The sequence below is a fragment of the Osmerus eperlanus genome, chromosome 26, assembly GCF_963692335.1.
Source record: "Osmerus eperlanus chromosome 26, fOsmEpe2.1, whole genome shotgun sequence".
Lineage (NCBI taxonomy): Eukaryota > Metazoa > Chordata > Actinopteri > Osmeriformes > Osmeridae > Osmerus > Osmerus eperlanus.
Genome location: NC_085043.1, coordinates 7,331,105 through 7,346,956, shown reverse-complemented (window position 1 = coordinate 7,346,956; position 15,852 = coordinate 7,331,105). Strand labels below are relative to the sequence as shown.

The window sequence follows — 15,852 nt, the reverse complement described above, 5'->3', positions numbered from 1 at the left end:
GGGGGTGGTTTAGAGTTTGTAAATCACTCCCTTGAGAGAGTGTGTGTGTGTGTGTGTGTGTAAGGAGGACCAAGAGGGGGCAGAGCCTGTGTGTGTCTGCTACTTGTTGTTGCCGGTGAGTGTGAGAGAGCGTGAGGGCAGCGGAGGACTAATGGAGTAAACTCTGTAGAGAACACAGCTATCAGGACAGTATTGACAGGCGAGGAGAGAGGAGGGCTTTCCTGTACACAGAGGTAAATCAGGACTAACAGAGTCCGTCTGTCTAACTAGGTTTGTGTCTGTGTGTGCTGGGTCTGTCTTCTCTAGATGTGTGTGTACTGTGTGTGTGTTTCTGCTGATTCTCTGTGATCTGTCCCGTGTCTATGCCTTGTGTGTGTGTGTGAGTTGTGTGTGTATCTGTGCTGTGTATTGTACCGAGGGTGCTCCAGCACTGATGTCATCACAACTAAGATAAGCGTTCTAACCATAGAGATGTACAATAGCAACTGTTTGTGTGTGCGCGTGTCTCTTTGTGTGTGTGTGTGTGTGTATGTGTGCGTGTCTCTTTGTGTGTGTGTGTGTGTGAGAAAGAGAGGAGTGGAGTGGCAGCTACTGGAGTGGGTTTTATTAAGTATGTGATTAATATGTCACAGTCCAACAGCCTAAAGTCTACAGCTCTCAGCTGGACTTCTCTCTCTCCCTCCCTCTCTTTCTGTCTCCCTCTCTCCTTCTATCTCTCTCTCTCTCCCTCCCTCTCTCCTTCTATCTCTCTCTCTCTCCCTCCCTCTCTCTCTGTCTCCCTCTCTCCTTCTATCTCTCTCTCCCTCTCCCTCTCTCCCTCTCTCTCCCACTCCCTTTCTTTCCCACTCTCTCTCTCTCTCTCTCTGAAGAGGGCGAGGAGCGAGAGATCTCAACAAAGGACGAGTCTGAACTAGTCATGTGACAGTTGTCATTGTTCTCAGGGGGGTCTGGACTGAAAGGCTGGCCAGGGGGGCTTCTGTAATGCACTGCTCTGAGTGTGTGTGTGTGTGTGTGTGTGTGTAGTGTGTGTGTTTTGGGGGAGTCTTCGGTAGCAGGAAGGGCAGCCAGTTTCCTCTAGTTAATTTTGTCCCTTCTTGTGTTCCAGAGACGAGTGTTGGTGTGTCTGTGAGGTGTTTATGTTTGGCTGTGTGTCGTGGTGGTTAACTATGCCAGTGTTGTAATGAGAGACCAACCTTGTAACATGTGAAGGAGAGGAGAGAGGAGAAAAGAGGAGAGGAGGAGAAAGGAGGAGAGAGGAGAGGAGGAGAGGAAGGGAGAGGAGAAAGAGGGAAAAGAGACTGGTTTCTTAATGTTTTTATGTTTACAGTTTAATTTCCTCTCTATGTTGACGCTAGCGTGTCCCCAAACTCAAGGCCAAGCAAACCCAGTTTGCTTGGGTGAAGTCTATGTACGTGTGGGTGTGTGTGAGGTGTGTGTGTAGGGGTGCTGTGTGTGTGTGGCGGCGCGAGCGCGCGGGGGGAGGGTTAGCAGTGGGCAGCTGCGAGGGACAGAGGGAGGAGGACAGGCACAGAGATGGATAGAGGAACAGAAAGAGAGAGAGGGAATGACCCTTGTGAAGGGGTGGGAGACAAAGACCAGAGAGAGAGAAAGACTGAAAGAGGGCTGGCATCTTCACAGAACAGAATAAGAGAGAGAGAGAGAGACAGAGAGAGAGAGAGAGAGAGAGAGAGAGAGAGAGAGAGAGAGAGAGAGAGAGAGAGAGAGAGAGAGACAGAAGAGAGGGAGAGAGAGAGAGAGACAGAGTGAGGGAGAGAGAGAGCTGCGCCGTTTGTGTGCCAGACATCAGATACACATCACACACAACACGTCTCCAGGATGTTGTCACAACAATAGACCACCCGGCTCCATGGTGACGTAACTCCCCCCCACCCCCATGTCGTGCCGGAGCCGTAATTGGACGGTGCGTCCGAGCGGAGCTGCGATTGGACCGCTTTTCTTTCCTCTTCCTCCTCAGAGCTGAGAGCCATGGCAGAGAGCCGCTTCGCCAGCCTGCCACGGAGCCTGGCGTCCCACAGCGCCCGCCACGCCACCCTCGCCGCCTCCATGGACCTCCTGGGGCCCCGGCCCGCCCTCCCGGGCCCCCTGCCGCCCCCCCGGGGGTACCACGCCCTCTCCATCCATGGGACCCTGCCCAGGAGGAGGAAAGGCGTGGCCGGCCCCGGCCCCGCCTCCCTGTACCCCTGGGATATGCCACTTCCTGGTTCTGAGCCCGCCCGCCTGGCCTCGTCCCCCCTCATCCACCACGTCATAGAGGAGGACCAGGGGTATCACACTGGAGGAGGCAAGACGCTCAGGTACACACACACACACACACACACACGTGCAGGATCGCACACACACACACACACACACACAGTCATGATCCCTTGCGGACAGAGGCCCAGAGGGAGCTGGGCTCAGATCTCAGCTGAGGTTCACCACAGACCTGCCTCTGTAACATAACACACACAGATGTTCACATGAAACTGGGAGGGATGGGGGTGTCTGTGTGTGTGTGTGTGTCTATGTGTGTGTGTGTGTGTCTATGTGTGTGTGTGTGTGTGGTTGGGTGTGGCAGAGATCAGTGTCAGTGCAGTTCTTTGTCCTGAGTTGGGATGAAAGGCTCCATCAGAGAGGAGAAGAGGAGGAGGAGAATGGAGTGGAGAGGAGAGGGGGCGATGATAGGGGAGGAGGAGAGTGCAGAGGAGGAAGAGAGGAGGAGGGACAGAATCTGGCCCATGCTTATCTTCTGAAGGTTTAACAAGCCGGACTCAGGTGGCTATAAAGATGGAGGAAGATTTACGGATTGGAGAGAGCGAGAGGGAGAGAGAGAGGAAGAAAAAGATAGAGGAGGAGGGAGAGAGTGGCCCAGAGAGAGGGAGAGAAGAAGAGTGTTGGAGGGAGAGCCTACATCCAGGAGATGGCCTCCGAAGTCAGCAGAGTCACAGTGCCCCCTGTGGCTCGAGTGAGGTACTGCTGCCCTGCCCTCTACCACACCTCTGTGAAGGCTGAGAGAGAGGAGAGGAGGAGAGAGGAGAGGGAGGAGGCTGTAATGATCGTTTAGAACGAGTGGGAGGCGTTTAGAAGGGAGGGGAGGAGAGACGAGGCCAGGAGACGTCTGGGGGGAGAGGGGGGGGAGGAGGGTGAAGGAGAGGGGACAGACCGTTCAGAGAGACAGACAGACAGTTCAGACAGACAGGCAGTTCAGACAGTTCAGAGAGACAGACAGTTCAGACAGACAGGCAGTTCAGACTGTTTAGAGAGACAGACAGACAGTCCAGAGAGACAGTGGAAGACAGGGAACTAACCACTAACAGTACAGGCTGGAAACTGTTGCTTTATTGCAGCAGTAAAGCTGGTGTGTTTGATATGCGTTTGATGTGTACTTGATGTGTACTTGATGTGTGTGTGTGTGGTGTGTTTGAGGTGTATGCGAGATGACATAATATGAGATCAAGACCTCGACTCTCTCTCTCATGAGGAGGCCAGCTGTGTGTGTGTGTGGTTTATGTGTGTGTGTGTGTGTGTGTGTTTGCGGAGGGGTCTCTAACTTCTTTGTGAATTTGTCAGTGTGGTCAGAAGTGAGATGTGTGTGTGTGTTGAGAGGTATGGAGGTAGAGAGAGAAGGGGGAGGGCAGGCGGTGAGAGAGAGGCTATTCTTGTGAAAGAGAGAGAGAGACAGAGAGAGAGAGAGAGAGAGAGAGAGAGAGACACAGAGAGAGAGAGACAGAGACACAGAGAGAGAGAGAGAGAGAGAGAGAGAGAGAGAGAGAGAGAGAGAGAGAGAGAGAGAGAGAGAGAGAGACTCAGCCAGTCAGATGTGAGATGAGAGAGGTGGTTACACAAGCAACCTGTTGCAGCAGTCCTGGAGCTCAGGGAGCTGAGAGCAGAAACAGCCTGGCTGGAGTTGTTGGACCTGGCGGAGCCGGGGAGAGTGTGTGTGCCTGTGCTTCGGTGGGGTATAGGGGGGCAGCAGTGGAGATGTGTGCGTTAAAGCGGCCTGTGTCTGTGTGTGTGTTCCCCAGGAGCACCGGCAGCAGTGTGGAGACTCTGGACTACGTCAAGGTAAGACTCGAGAGACTTGCGTGTGTTTCCTACATCTCCTTTCACCCCTCCTCGTCCTCTCTTCTCTGGTTCTCTCTCCCTCCATCTCCCCCCCCCTGTCCTCTTCATCTTTCTATATCTCTCTCTCTCTTTCCATCTTTCTTTTTTCTTTCTTTTCTCTCTCCTTCTAGCGCCCCCTCTCTCTCTCTTTGTATGTGGAATGATCTCAGAGCAGTGTGAGAGCAACACGCACACAATGTGGTGATGTTGCTTCACCATGTATTGTTCAAACAGTCTGCTATGGCTTGTTAACAGTGGCTGCCAGGTGTGTGTGTGTTGTACCTCCCTCCCCCCCCCTCTGCCTCACCTCTCCCTCACCCTTCCTGCCTCACCCTTCCCTCACCCTCACCCCCCCCCCCCCAGCTGTCAGGCACACATACACAGGAAGCAGCACGTACATCAAGCAGATAATCATAATCTGGCGAGGTCATTTCCTGTGGCAAGCTGGGGATGACTGTGCCAACGTGATGTCAACACAAAACTGTTTACCCTGGTCTAACACACCGTCACCAAAGATGGCTAACAGCTGCCTCAGACAGACAGACAGACAGGCAAACAGACAGACAGACAGGCAAACAGACAGACAAGACGGCAGACAGGCCCTGTTGGTCTCTGTGTTCCCTGATAAAGGAAGAATTTTCACACACGGCTTTAGCTCTCCTCTCTCTCTCTACCTTTCTCTCTCCTCTTCTTTCTTCCTGAGCTGAGAAGAGTAAACTGCTCAGCTCCGCTAAAGAGCTTTACTGGAACAATGGATTCTCAGTTCTGGGACCTGCAGAGAGAGAGAGGGATGGAGAGAGAGCAGGAGGGAGGGAGAGGGATGGAGAGCGAGAGAAAGATTGAGAGCAACAAAGAGAGATCGTGAGAATAAAGTTGCTAATTCTATCCAGGCCACGCTGGTAATATGTCCTGTCCTCAACCTTCAGGGTTCGAACTATGCACTTGTACATCGCTTTGGATGAAAGATTCAGCTAAATGAATGAAATGTCAACAGACATGTCTGAGTTTCTGAGTGAGCTTTCCTGAGAAAGGCAGTGGTGAACTGGTTGAACAGCAGGGTGACAGCTGGGACAGTGCTCTCTAGTGGTGATCTGGGTGTACAGCAGGGTGACAGCTGGGTAGGCTGAAAGAGGTCAGTCTTTGTGCAGCCAGACCAGTCCATCTGGTCAAAAAAAATGTCATTCTGTTACCGAGCAACAGAGTTCCAGACATCGCAGAACATGCCTCAAGGGGCTCAGGTCTGGCTCATCCTTCTTCGAAACCAACTGAAGCTTTTATGATTCTAGAACATTAGAGTCACTGAGCGAGTGTGTGCTGTTTAACTTTCATACTATATAGTGCTGCAGAGTACTGCTGTTTGACAGTGTGTGTGTGTTCAACTCCTAACCAGCCTCCTAACCACAAACCACATATCACCTCACACGCCAGGGTCCTATCAGCGAGGGTTCTCCAGTGTCAGGGTTCTCCAGAGCCAGGGTTCTACGAGTCCAGGGTTCCGTGGTGGTTGTGTTGGTTCCAGTGAGGTGGAGGGTGAGGAGGAGGTTGACGAGGGGGAGGAATGCTGTAATTATCTTCCCAAAGGGGAACATTCCTTACTGTACCACAGCTCTGTATACACACTCAAAATAATCTGGAGTGTGTGTGTGTGTGTATGTGTGTTTGTTATTGATAGGGATTGCTGATAGACCTTAAAATTGTTTCCTGATCATAACTGGGTAATTGCAGCTACACTCTAATAACCTCCTCTCCTCCCCCCCCCCTCCTCTCCATTCCCCTCCTCTCTTCACTTCTCCTCTCTTCTCCTCAGAGAGAAAGATAAATAAAGGGAGGTAGGGAGATAGAGGGAGACAGATAGAGGCAGAGAGCGAGATTGATAGAGGGAGAGAGAGGGAGAGAGGAAGAGAGAGAGAGAGAGAGAGAGAGAGGGAGGGAGGGAGAGAGAGAGAGGGGGAGAGAGGGGGAGAGAGAGGGAGAGAGAGGGAGGGAGAGAGAGGGAGAGAGAGGGAGAGATGGGAAGCTAAAGGGGAGGGACCACTCACAGATGGTAGAGATGTCATTAGCAGAAGAGTATGATCTCAAGAGACCCCCCTGCCAGTAGGACACACACACACGCACCCACGCACACAAGCACCCACACACACAAGCACACACACACACAAGCACCCACACACACAAGCACACACACACAAACAAGCACACACACCCGGCTGTGTCATTTCCGCAACTGAGCTGGGGGCGCAGGGAAAAACGCATGTTCCTGAGAGCTATCACAATGTTGATGGGATGTGTGTGTGTGTGAGTGTGTGTGTGTGCCGGCTAGCGGAGAGCTGAGTGAGTTGGAAGGTTGTTGTCAGATGCTCTCTGTGAGTTGTCAGAGCTACGGCAGCCAGAGAAAATGTGAGAGCAACACCGAGTCCACCAGTGTGCGCGTGAGGAACAAGACGCTGCTCTAGATGTGTCTGTGGCGCGGGGTTTAGCCGTTTTTGTGGACCGAGACAATCAGAGTCCCAGATGTCGGACATGTCTGAGAGGTGCAACCTGGTCCAGACTCTGACCGCTGCTCTCTGTTGCTTCTACCACAAGACCTCTGTCCTGCCCTCCAAGGTAGGACAGCTCTCTCTGCTCCTGTCTCCCCGACCTGGTTAGGTCGGGGTCAGGGGGGAGGTCAGGGTGAGAGATGAGGAGATGGTCGAGGTAGGAGCTGATTAAGAAACAACGAAACGGAAGGCTTCATTTAGCTTTATCAACACAAATAGGCAGGTTTTGTCATGAAAAACGAATGGTCATTGGTTATATACAAGCGTCTAGAATATACTGGTGTTTGGAATGTAGAGGTGTTGAGAATGTAGAGGTGTTTAGAATGTAGAGGTGTCTAGAATGTCAAGCTTTTAGAATGTCGAGGTTTCTAGAATGTCGAGCTTTTAGAATGTAGAGGTATCTAGAATGTAGAGGTGTTTAGAATGTACAGGTGTTTCGATTGTAGAGATGTGTTTTGAATGTAGAGGTGTTTTGAATGTAGAGGTGTTTTGAATGTACAAGTGTTTCGAATGTAGAGGTGTTTAGAATGTACAGGTGTTTCGAATGTAGAGATGTGTTTTGAATGTAGAGGTGTTTCGAATGTAGAGGTGTTTCGAATGTAGAGGTGTTTCGAATGTAGAGGTGTTTCGAATGTAGAGGTGTTTTGAATGTAGAGGTGTTTCGAATGTAGAGGTGTTTAGAATGTAGAGCTGTTTAGAATGTAGAGGTGTTTCGAATGTAGAGCTGTTTAGAATGTAGAGCTGTTTAGAATGTAGAGGTGTCTAGAATGTAGAGGTGTTTAGAATGTAGAGGTGTCTATAATGTAGAGGTGTTTAGAATGTACAGATGTTGAGGATGTAGAGGTGTCTAGAATGTAGAGGTGTTTAGAATGTACAGATGTTGAGGATGTAGAGGTGTCTAGAATGTAGAGGTGTTTATAAGGTGTGGCAGCACAGCGGTAAAGATGTAAAAGCTTTCACTGTCCTGTCTGGGCATGCTGCTTGGATATATGACTGTCTGTAATCATGTGTGTGCGTGAGTGTGGGTGAGGGTGTTTGAAGGTGAGTGTGGGACTGTGCCAGCGTGTTAGTGCGTGTGCGAGTGAGTGTGTGTGTGTCTCTGCGGAGGGTAGATATATAGACCTCTTCATTAGTGTAAGTGAGGTTGTACAGGAGATCAGAGACCTGGTCCATCTCTCAGATCCCTATAGATCAGAACTCACCCCACCCTCCCTCTTTCTATCTCTCTTCCCCCTCCCTCCCTCTCTCTCTCTCTTCCTTCCCCCCATCTCCCTCTCTTCCTTCCCCCCTCTCTCCCTCTCTTCCATCCCCCCACTCTCCCTCTCTTCCTCTCTCTCTCCTCCCTCAGGTCTTTTTCCGTTACTCTAGTTATTCTAGCTTCCATCTGCTCTCTAAGTCTGCAGTGTATGTTTGAGCCATTACAGCACCGGGGGATTAGTCATGCAGAGACAAGAGGATTAACATGGATAAAAATATCATGATCGGCGACATTTCTCATCTTGAGGGGTGAAGGGTCAGAGGAGTGACCTATGACCTCTAGCCTGAGGTAGCAGGTTCTGATGAGTTTTGAGGCTTTGGGTCAAAGTGATCATGCGGTCTGGCCATTGTTTTTTACAGTGTTTTCTGTTGAGGGTTACTTCTTACATGATTATGTTTGTGTTCCTGTACGTATTCATTTGTGTTCATCCAGCAGATGGTTTTATCCAAAGCGACGTACAAAGTATTGCATGTACAAAGTACAGCAGGTCAGGGATCAGAAGTGCATAGCTACATAGTATTTTGGTGGTCAAAGAACAGTCTGTGTTTCACAAACCACATTGCAAAGTAATCCCATAGCTTCGAGCACGGTGAACAAATAAAATAAATACTGCACTTCAACAATATCATCTCAGTTTCTGTAACATAGTGATATGATGGAATTTCCCTGATTTCTTCATCTTCCTCATCCTCGTGCTTCTAGCACCACTGTGCTATCTGTCAGAGGAGACCGCTATTTCCTCCAATCATAATTAAGCTGGACGGTCAACCAGAACCCTCGTCTATCAGAGCCTGATGTAAACGAACAACAAACAAACAGGAAGCCAGGCTTTGATGTCATTTAGGAATCATGAACACACACAGTATTTCTATAATGTCATCGATATAAGCCACACAGAATCCCTGTGATTCGATCGTTCTATCTATCATGGGTGGTAAAAATGGCCTCTCTGCCTATGGTAGATTACAGCCTCAACGGGGTGTTTGTGTAGGGTGTGTGTGTAGGGAGTGTGTGTGCAGGGTGTGTGTGTGCAGTCCAGGCACGTCTCTAAAATAAAACCTCATTTCCTGGAGTGGTGCAGTCATTTTACTTGTGCCTGTGGTTCTGGACCACAACAGAACCTTGAATGTTCAGTGCTGAGCCTCACGCTAGTGCTAACCTCGCTAAACCACGCTCACGCCAGTCAGCCGCCTGCTAGCCTTCTGTCAGCTAACCTTGCTAAAGCCATGCTAATGCTAATGAGCAGTTATCCATACCAGCCTGACCACAACTCTAGCTCGCTGGAAATAGCAAAAGCAATGACTGTCTGTCAGCTATGTATGCTAATGCTAACACCAGTATTCTGTTTACAACTCTGTCCCTCCAAACTTGTCTCTGGCCCACAAGAAGTGGTCAGACAGGAAGTGGTCAGAGGCCAAAGAGGCTCCATTCTGAACATTCCTACCAGTTAGCAATTCCTCTGTTATGTCAGACATACGCACGTGTGTACGCGTGTGTGTGCGTGTGCCGGTGAGGGCGTGAGAAGGGAAGGGTGAGGCAGATAACGACACAGCAAGCAACAAGTCGCTCGACAGGTGAACGCGTCGGGCCAATCAGAAGCAGGTATGCTGTGCGAGGGATGGAGGAGTGGAGGGAGGGAGGGAAGGAGGAGGGAGAGAGCCGTGTGACAAAGAGGGAGGGAATAAGAGAAGTGAGAGTGAGAGGAGGGAGAGAGGCAGACACAGAGCAGACAGCGACAGGAGAACCAAGCTGAGCAGACATGTCCACGAGGTCTTGTACAGGTGTGTGTTTGTGTGCGTGTATAAGTTGTGTGTTTTTTTTTCTCCAATATTTTTTTTTCTTGAGCAACATGTTCGTGTTGTGTACGTGCGTGTCATGCGTGTGTGTGTGGTGTGTGGTGGTGTGTGTGTGTGTGTAGTTCTCCAAGGAGAGGGTCCTGATGGAGGGTGCTGCTGACAAGCTGAGGAAGGAGCTGGAGGAGGAGCTGAAGACAAGCAGCGAGGAGCCCAGGAGCCACGCCTGGTACCATGGCCCCCTGCCACGCCAGGTACACACACACACACACACACACACACACACACACACACACACACACCGGGGACAGAGCAGGACCAGCCATGTTCAGCCCCCAGCAGTGAGAACTTGTCGAACCTGCTGTCACACCTCAGTATGCTAGAACCATTCACCATTCAGAGTGACTGATTCACCAGAATCAGTCACTCTGGGTGAGTGAGAGTGTGTTTGTGGGTGTGTTTATGGGTGTGTGAGTATGAGTATGGGCATGTGTGTGTGTATTTGCGAGTGTGTGTGGGAGCCTGTGTGTATGTGTTTATGGGTGTGTGTGTGTGTCCAGTCTTTATGGTACCCTCAGAATACTAGCAGGATGGGTATCAACAGCACCAGAGGAACATAAACATCACCTGACAGTGTGTGTGTAAACAACACAACCTGACAGTAATCATATGTTCTAACTGTGCGATATAATTTGCACGTGTTATCTAAGAATGTGTCCTAAGTGTGTGATTTAATAGTGTGTGTGTGGTTGTAAGATTTGTGTTTTAAGTGTTTTTGTAATAGTCTGTCAGTGTGTTTTAACAGTGTGTGTGTGTTCTAACAGTGAGTGTGTGTTCTCTAACAGTGTGTGTGTGTTTTAACAGTGAGTGTGTGTTTTAACAGTGAGTGTGTGTTCTCTAACAGTGTGTGTGTGTTTTAACAGTGAGTGTGTGTTCTCAGTGAGTGTGTGTTCTCTAACAGTAAGTGTGTGTTCTCTAACAGTGTGTGCGTGTGTTTTAACAGTGAGTGTGTGTTCTCAGTGAGTGTGTGTTCTCTAACAGTAAGTGTGTGTTGTCTAACAGTGTTTGTGTTTTAACAGTAACTGTGTGTTGTCTAACAGTGTGTGTGTGTTCTCTAACAGTAAGTGTGTGTTGTCTAACAGTGTGTGTGTTTTAACAGTAAGTGTGTGTTCTCTAACAGTGTGTGTGTGTTTTAACAGTGAGTGTGTGTTCTCAGTGAGTGTGTGTTCTCTAACAGTAAGTGTGTGTTGTCTAACAGTGTGTGTGTGTGTTTTAACAGTGAGTGAGTGTTCTCTAACAGTGTGTGTGTGTGTGTGTGTGTGTCCAGGCGGCGGAAGCCCTCCTCCAGAGAGACGGGGACTTCCTGGTTCGTGACTCCTCCTCCAGCCCGGGCTCCTTCGTGCTCACCTGCCAGTGGCGCGACGCTCCGCAACACTTCCGCATCACACGTCGCCTGGTGGCGCTCAACGAGGCCTACGTCCGCCAGCACTTCCTGTTGGAAGGCGGGACTTCCTGTTCCCAGGCCTTCGACAGCCTGCCCGCGCTGGTGCGCTGCTACGTGGGCAACAGGACGCCCGTGTCCCAGGTGGTGGGCGCCGTCATCTTCCAGCCAATCACGCGCGGCCTCCCGCTCCGCTGCCTGGCGGAGAAGTACGAAGGGGAGGCGGGGCTGAGCCTGCCGGAGAGGCGGAGCCAGGCGGCCAAGCGCCTCAGCCTCAACCTCGTGAACGGACACGCCCAGGATAGCGCCCTGGGCCGAGGGGCACTGCTGAGGTAGGGGGTGGGGCGGGGCTGGAGGAGGAGAGGAGGAGGGGAGGAGGAGGAGGGGAGGAGGAGGAGAGAAAAGGAAGAGTTCCAGCAGGAGGAGAGAAAAGGAGGATTGGTAGAAGAGAGGAGAGGAGAGTAGAAGGGGGAAGAGAGGAGGAGGAGAGGAGGATAGAAAGACAGGAGGAGAGCCCTCAGCATGCCAGGTTGGCAGTACCAACACAGAAATAAACTCTATAATTACACAGCAGCCTTTTACATAACGCACACACACAAAGTATTTCTGTAGTCCTCGAAGCCAAGGGGCCAAAGTCAACTCATTCTTCCTCAACCCCTTTCCTTCCTTCTCTCTGCCTCTCTCTCTCCTTTCCTCCCTCCTACCCTCCCTCCCTCCCTCCCTCCTACCCTCCCTCCCTCCCTCCTACCCTCCCTCCCTCCCCCTCTCTCTCCCCCAGGACCCAGGACAGGTGTGGTAGTCAGCCTGCCTGTCTCAACCAGGTACAGGAGAAACGCCGCCCTCTAAAGACCCACCAATCAGAGAGCTTTCTTCCTCTGGGTAGGTACTGGCCCCCGCCCGCTCCTCTCCCTCTCTTCCGTCTCAGTGGAGTTTCTCTGAATGTGCTGTTTAGATGACGATGTGTGTGTGCGTGTGTGTGTGTGTACCTCCAGGCCCCAGGCCGTGCGGCCCGCCCCCCCCCCAGCAGCTCCTCCTCCCCAGGTGTGCGGTGGTGCGGACGGGCAGCGAGCCCGTCCTCAGCCCCACCCAGCACCGCAGACTGACCCCCGACCTCCAGCCCGCCCAGGCCATCCGGGGGTCCGACAGCCAGCTGTGCCCCAGGCCGCCCCCCAAGCCCAGCAAGGTGGCCCCCCTCCGCATGCCCCGCTCCCCTCGCCTCCTCGTCCCGGCGCCCCCGCCCTCCCAGCCGCCCCCCTCCACCCAACCCGCCCTCACCCCTCCCGCCCCGCCCCCTAAGCCCCGCCCGGCCCAGGCAGAGACCGCGGCCCCAAGCCCGGAGGTGGCCTGCGGCGCGCGCGCCCCCTGCAGCCCCGCCCCCTCGCCCGTCGGCTACGTCGATAGGCTGAAGTCGGAGGAGAACGGGAGGACGCGATTGGACAGGAGCTCCTACCACCACGCCATCGCCGCCCTGGAGAACGGCAGCGACGAAGAGGAGGGGGGAGAGAGGGGTGGAGCGAGGGAGGAGGAGGAGGGGGGCGGCGAGCGGGAGGAGGAGGAGGGGGGGAGAGGTCAGCGGTGGCCGGTGTTTGAGACGGAGTCGTCGTTCTGCCCGGGGGGGTTCGAGTCCCACCTGCTCCCGCGGGAGAACAAGCCCCTGGAGATGAGCGTCCTCAGGGCGGCAAAGCAGCTGCTGCTCTCACACACGCACCTCAGCATCGCCAAACACATGCTGCTGGCCGACTGCCAGGTAACACACACCCCCACACACACTCATCTCATGCACAGGAAGGCGTGGCTGGGGCCGGGTTTCATTCATGACAGAGTACCTGTCGCTCCTAGGTTGCTAGGATACTGGGCGTGTCTGAAGAGATGAAGGGTCAGATGGGCGTGTCGTCGGGCCTGGAGCTGGTCACGCTGCCCCACGGCAGACAGCTACGCCTTGACCTGATGGAGAGGTACACACACACACACACACACATAGAAACAAACACATCTGCAGATACACACCTTTGTTAACGTCCTCCCCCCTGTGGTCTCCTAAGGCACCACACCATGGCGATCGGTGTTGCCGTGAATATTCTGGGATGCACGGGCAGCATGGAGGAGAGAGCCTCGACGCTGAACCGCATCATCCTGGTTGCCATGGAGCTGAAAGATGCTCTGGGAGACCTCTTTACTTTCTCCTCCATCATGAAGGCCCTGGACATGCCCCAGGTACACACACACACACACAGGCCCTAGACATACCTCTGGTACACACACACACACACACACACACACACAGCGGTCCCGTCTGACGTACAGAGTGTGTGTGTGTGTTGTCAGATCGCCCGTCTGGACCACACCTGGACTACACTGAGACACAGCTTCACCCAGACAGCCATTACCTACGAGAAGACCCTCAAACCCTTCTACAAGGCTCTCTATGAAGGCACAGGTACACACACATTAGACAAGATGACTAGTATACTTGTGTGTGTCTGTGGGCAGCAGTAACGTAGCACATCTTAAAATGAGGGCGGAAAAAATTATAATAATCCAATCCCTAAATTATTTATTTCAAGCAAGCGAGCGAGCAAGCAAGCAAAATTTATTTATAGAGCACTTTAAAATCCTAAGTGAACACAAAGTGCTGTACAGTAAAACAATAGATGAATACATAAAAGCCCTAAATACAAAAACTCTCTCACACGTCTCATACAATACAAATACAAAAACATTAACACACCATACAAAGACCCAATACCATCTATATATCCAGACATGAATTTTCAATTTCAGTTTTCAAAGGCCAAAGCATAGAGGTGGGTTTTAAGAAGAGACTTAAAAACAGGCAGTGAAGCTGCCTGTCTAACGTGTAGAGGAAAATCGATCCACAATTTAGGAGCTGCTACCGCAAAAGCATGATCCCCTTTTAGCTTGCTCTTTGTTTCAGGCACACTTAGGAGCAGTTTATCGGCTGACCTGAGAGAGCGGGTGGGTCTATAGGGTAACAGCTCAGAGATGTGGAGGGGGGCAAGCCCATTTAGGCCTTGAAAAGCAAATAAAAGAATCTTAAAATGGATCCTTTGACATACATTTACATTTAGTCATTTAGCAGACGCTCTTATCCAGAGCGACTTACAGTAAGTACAGGGACATTCCCCCCCGAGGCAAGTAGGGTGAAGTGCCTTGCCCAAGGACACAACGTCAGTTGGCATGACCGGGAATCGAACTGGCAACCTTCGGATTACTAGCCCGATTCCCTCACCGCTCAGCCACCTGACTCCCCATATAAAGGGAGCCAGTGGAGTGAAAATGAAAAGGGGGGAATGTGCGAGTATTTACGTGTTCCAGTTACAAGATGTGCAGCAGAGTTTTGCACCAACTGGAGACCAGCGATAGAGGACCCACATACAATGCATTACAATAATCCAATGTAGTGGTGACAAAGGCGTGGATTACCGTCTCAAAATGCTGCCTAGACAGAAATTCCTTTATTTTGGCCAATTGCCTCAAATGAAAAAAAATAGTTTTAACCACTGACCTAATCTGTCTGTCCAGCTCAAGGTCAATTTTAACCCTTAGGTTAGTGATTGTTGGCTTAATATATTGGCTCACCTATCTGGCTATGCTACTGGTGGGCCAGCGTGTCCATGAATGCGTGTGTGTATATTATTTGTTTGTATGTACGTGTGTGTGCTTACATATGTGTGCGTGTGCTTAGCGGAGCTGGCTGGCGCCGGCAGGGCGATGCCCCTCCTGATACCGCTGCTGAACCTGATGGAGCGAGGGGGCGTGGCCTGCGAGGGGGCGGAGCCCTGGGAGCAGGGCTGCGACGTCATGCTGCGCCACCTGGAGGACGCTCGCAGAGTGGCGCAGGACTCCGCCTCCTACACCTCCTACGCCCAGACCGTCCTGCATGGTAACACACACACACACGCACGTATATGCTGGCTTTCTCACACACACACACAGACACAGAAACACACAGAGACACACGTATCTGCTGGCTTTCTGTCTCACACACACACCTAACTCTCCCCCGTGTGTGTGTGTGCAGGGTTCAGGGCGGAGGAGGGCCTCCTGGAAGTGTTCAGGACAGACTTCCAGCAGCGTCTGCTGTGGGGCAGCCGAGGAGCCAGCGTGGCCCAGGAGGAGCGCCACGCCAAGTTCACCCTCATCCTCACCGCCCTGTCACGCAAGCTGGAGCCGGCCGTCACACACACCGAGCTGTGACCGGCCCCAACACACACACACACGCGGGTCCCCCTACCTCCAGCGGGCTAACACTGTCTGTGTGTCCAGCCCTAACCACACCCCCCTCAAACCACACTTCTAACTCCCTCCCCCAGCCCTAACCACACCTCCAGCCCCCCCAAACCTACCCCCCCCAGCCCTAACCACACCTCTCACCCACCTCCAGCCCCCCCAAACCTACCTCCCTCCCCCCCAGCCCTAACCACACCTCTCACCCACCCCCAGCCCCCCCAAACCTACCTCCCTCCCCCTCCCAGCCCTAACCAAACCTCACACCCACCTTCAAAGGGTCACAGACGCCTTATCAGCATGCCTGTCCTGCTAGACTGTAATATATCCACCTTCAAATGTAAAAAAGAAGAAAAGATATCTAAAATGTTACTTACTGTAAAATAAGACTTGTGAATGAATTTGAATATGTTTATATGGTCGATTTGTGAATAAAGGAGAGAACGTCCGTTCTCCACACGGACAGATGAG

General features: G+C 52.0%; 1 protein-coding gene across 4 annotated transcripts in view; it reads left to right on the top strand.

Annotated features, from left to right (window-relative positions):
* The window catches only part of bcar3 (BCAR3 adaptor protein, NSP family member), a 21,411-nt gene extending 5,562 nt beyond the window's left edge, over window positions 1–15,849 (top strand). The window contains exons 1-12 of one of the 4 annotated variants that reach the window (XM_062452594.1): window positions 57–233; window positions 1,976–2,315; window positions 4,026–4,065; window positions 9,818–9,946; window positions 11,020–11,465; window positions 11,912–12,012; window positions 12,126–12,880; window positions 12,973–13,088; window positions 13,176–13,347; window positions 13,459–13,570; window positions 14,840–15,037; window positions 15,176–15,849. In XM_062452594.1, the coding sequence (XP_062308578.1) occupies window positions 1,987–2,315; window positions 4,026–4,065; window positions 9,818–9,946; window positions 11,020–11,465; window positions 11,912–12,012; window positions 12,126–12,880; window positions 12,973–13,088; window positions 13,176–13,347; window positions 13,459–13,570; window positions 14,840–15,037; window positions 15,176–15,351 (2,574 nt within the window). In that variant the 5' untranslated portion in view covers window positions 57–233; window positions 1,976–1,986 and the 3' untranslated portion in view covers window positions 15,352–15,849. Of the gene's footprint in view, window positions 1–56; window positions 234–1,740; window positions 1,871–1,975; window positions 2,316–4,025; window positions 4,066–6,307; window positions 6,709–9,817; window positions 9,947–11,019; window positions 11,466–11,911; window positions 12,013–12,125; window positions 12,881–12,972; window positions 13,089–13,175; window positions 13,348–13,458; window positions 13,571–14,839; window positions 15,038–15,175 lie in introns of those variants that run through there. The other 3 variants (XM_062452595.1, XM_062452593.1, XM_062452597.1) reach the window with 3 other exon arrangements.
* Window positions 15,850–15,852: the final 3 nt, after the last annotated feature.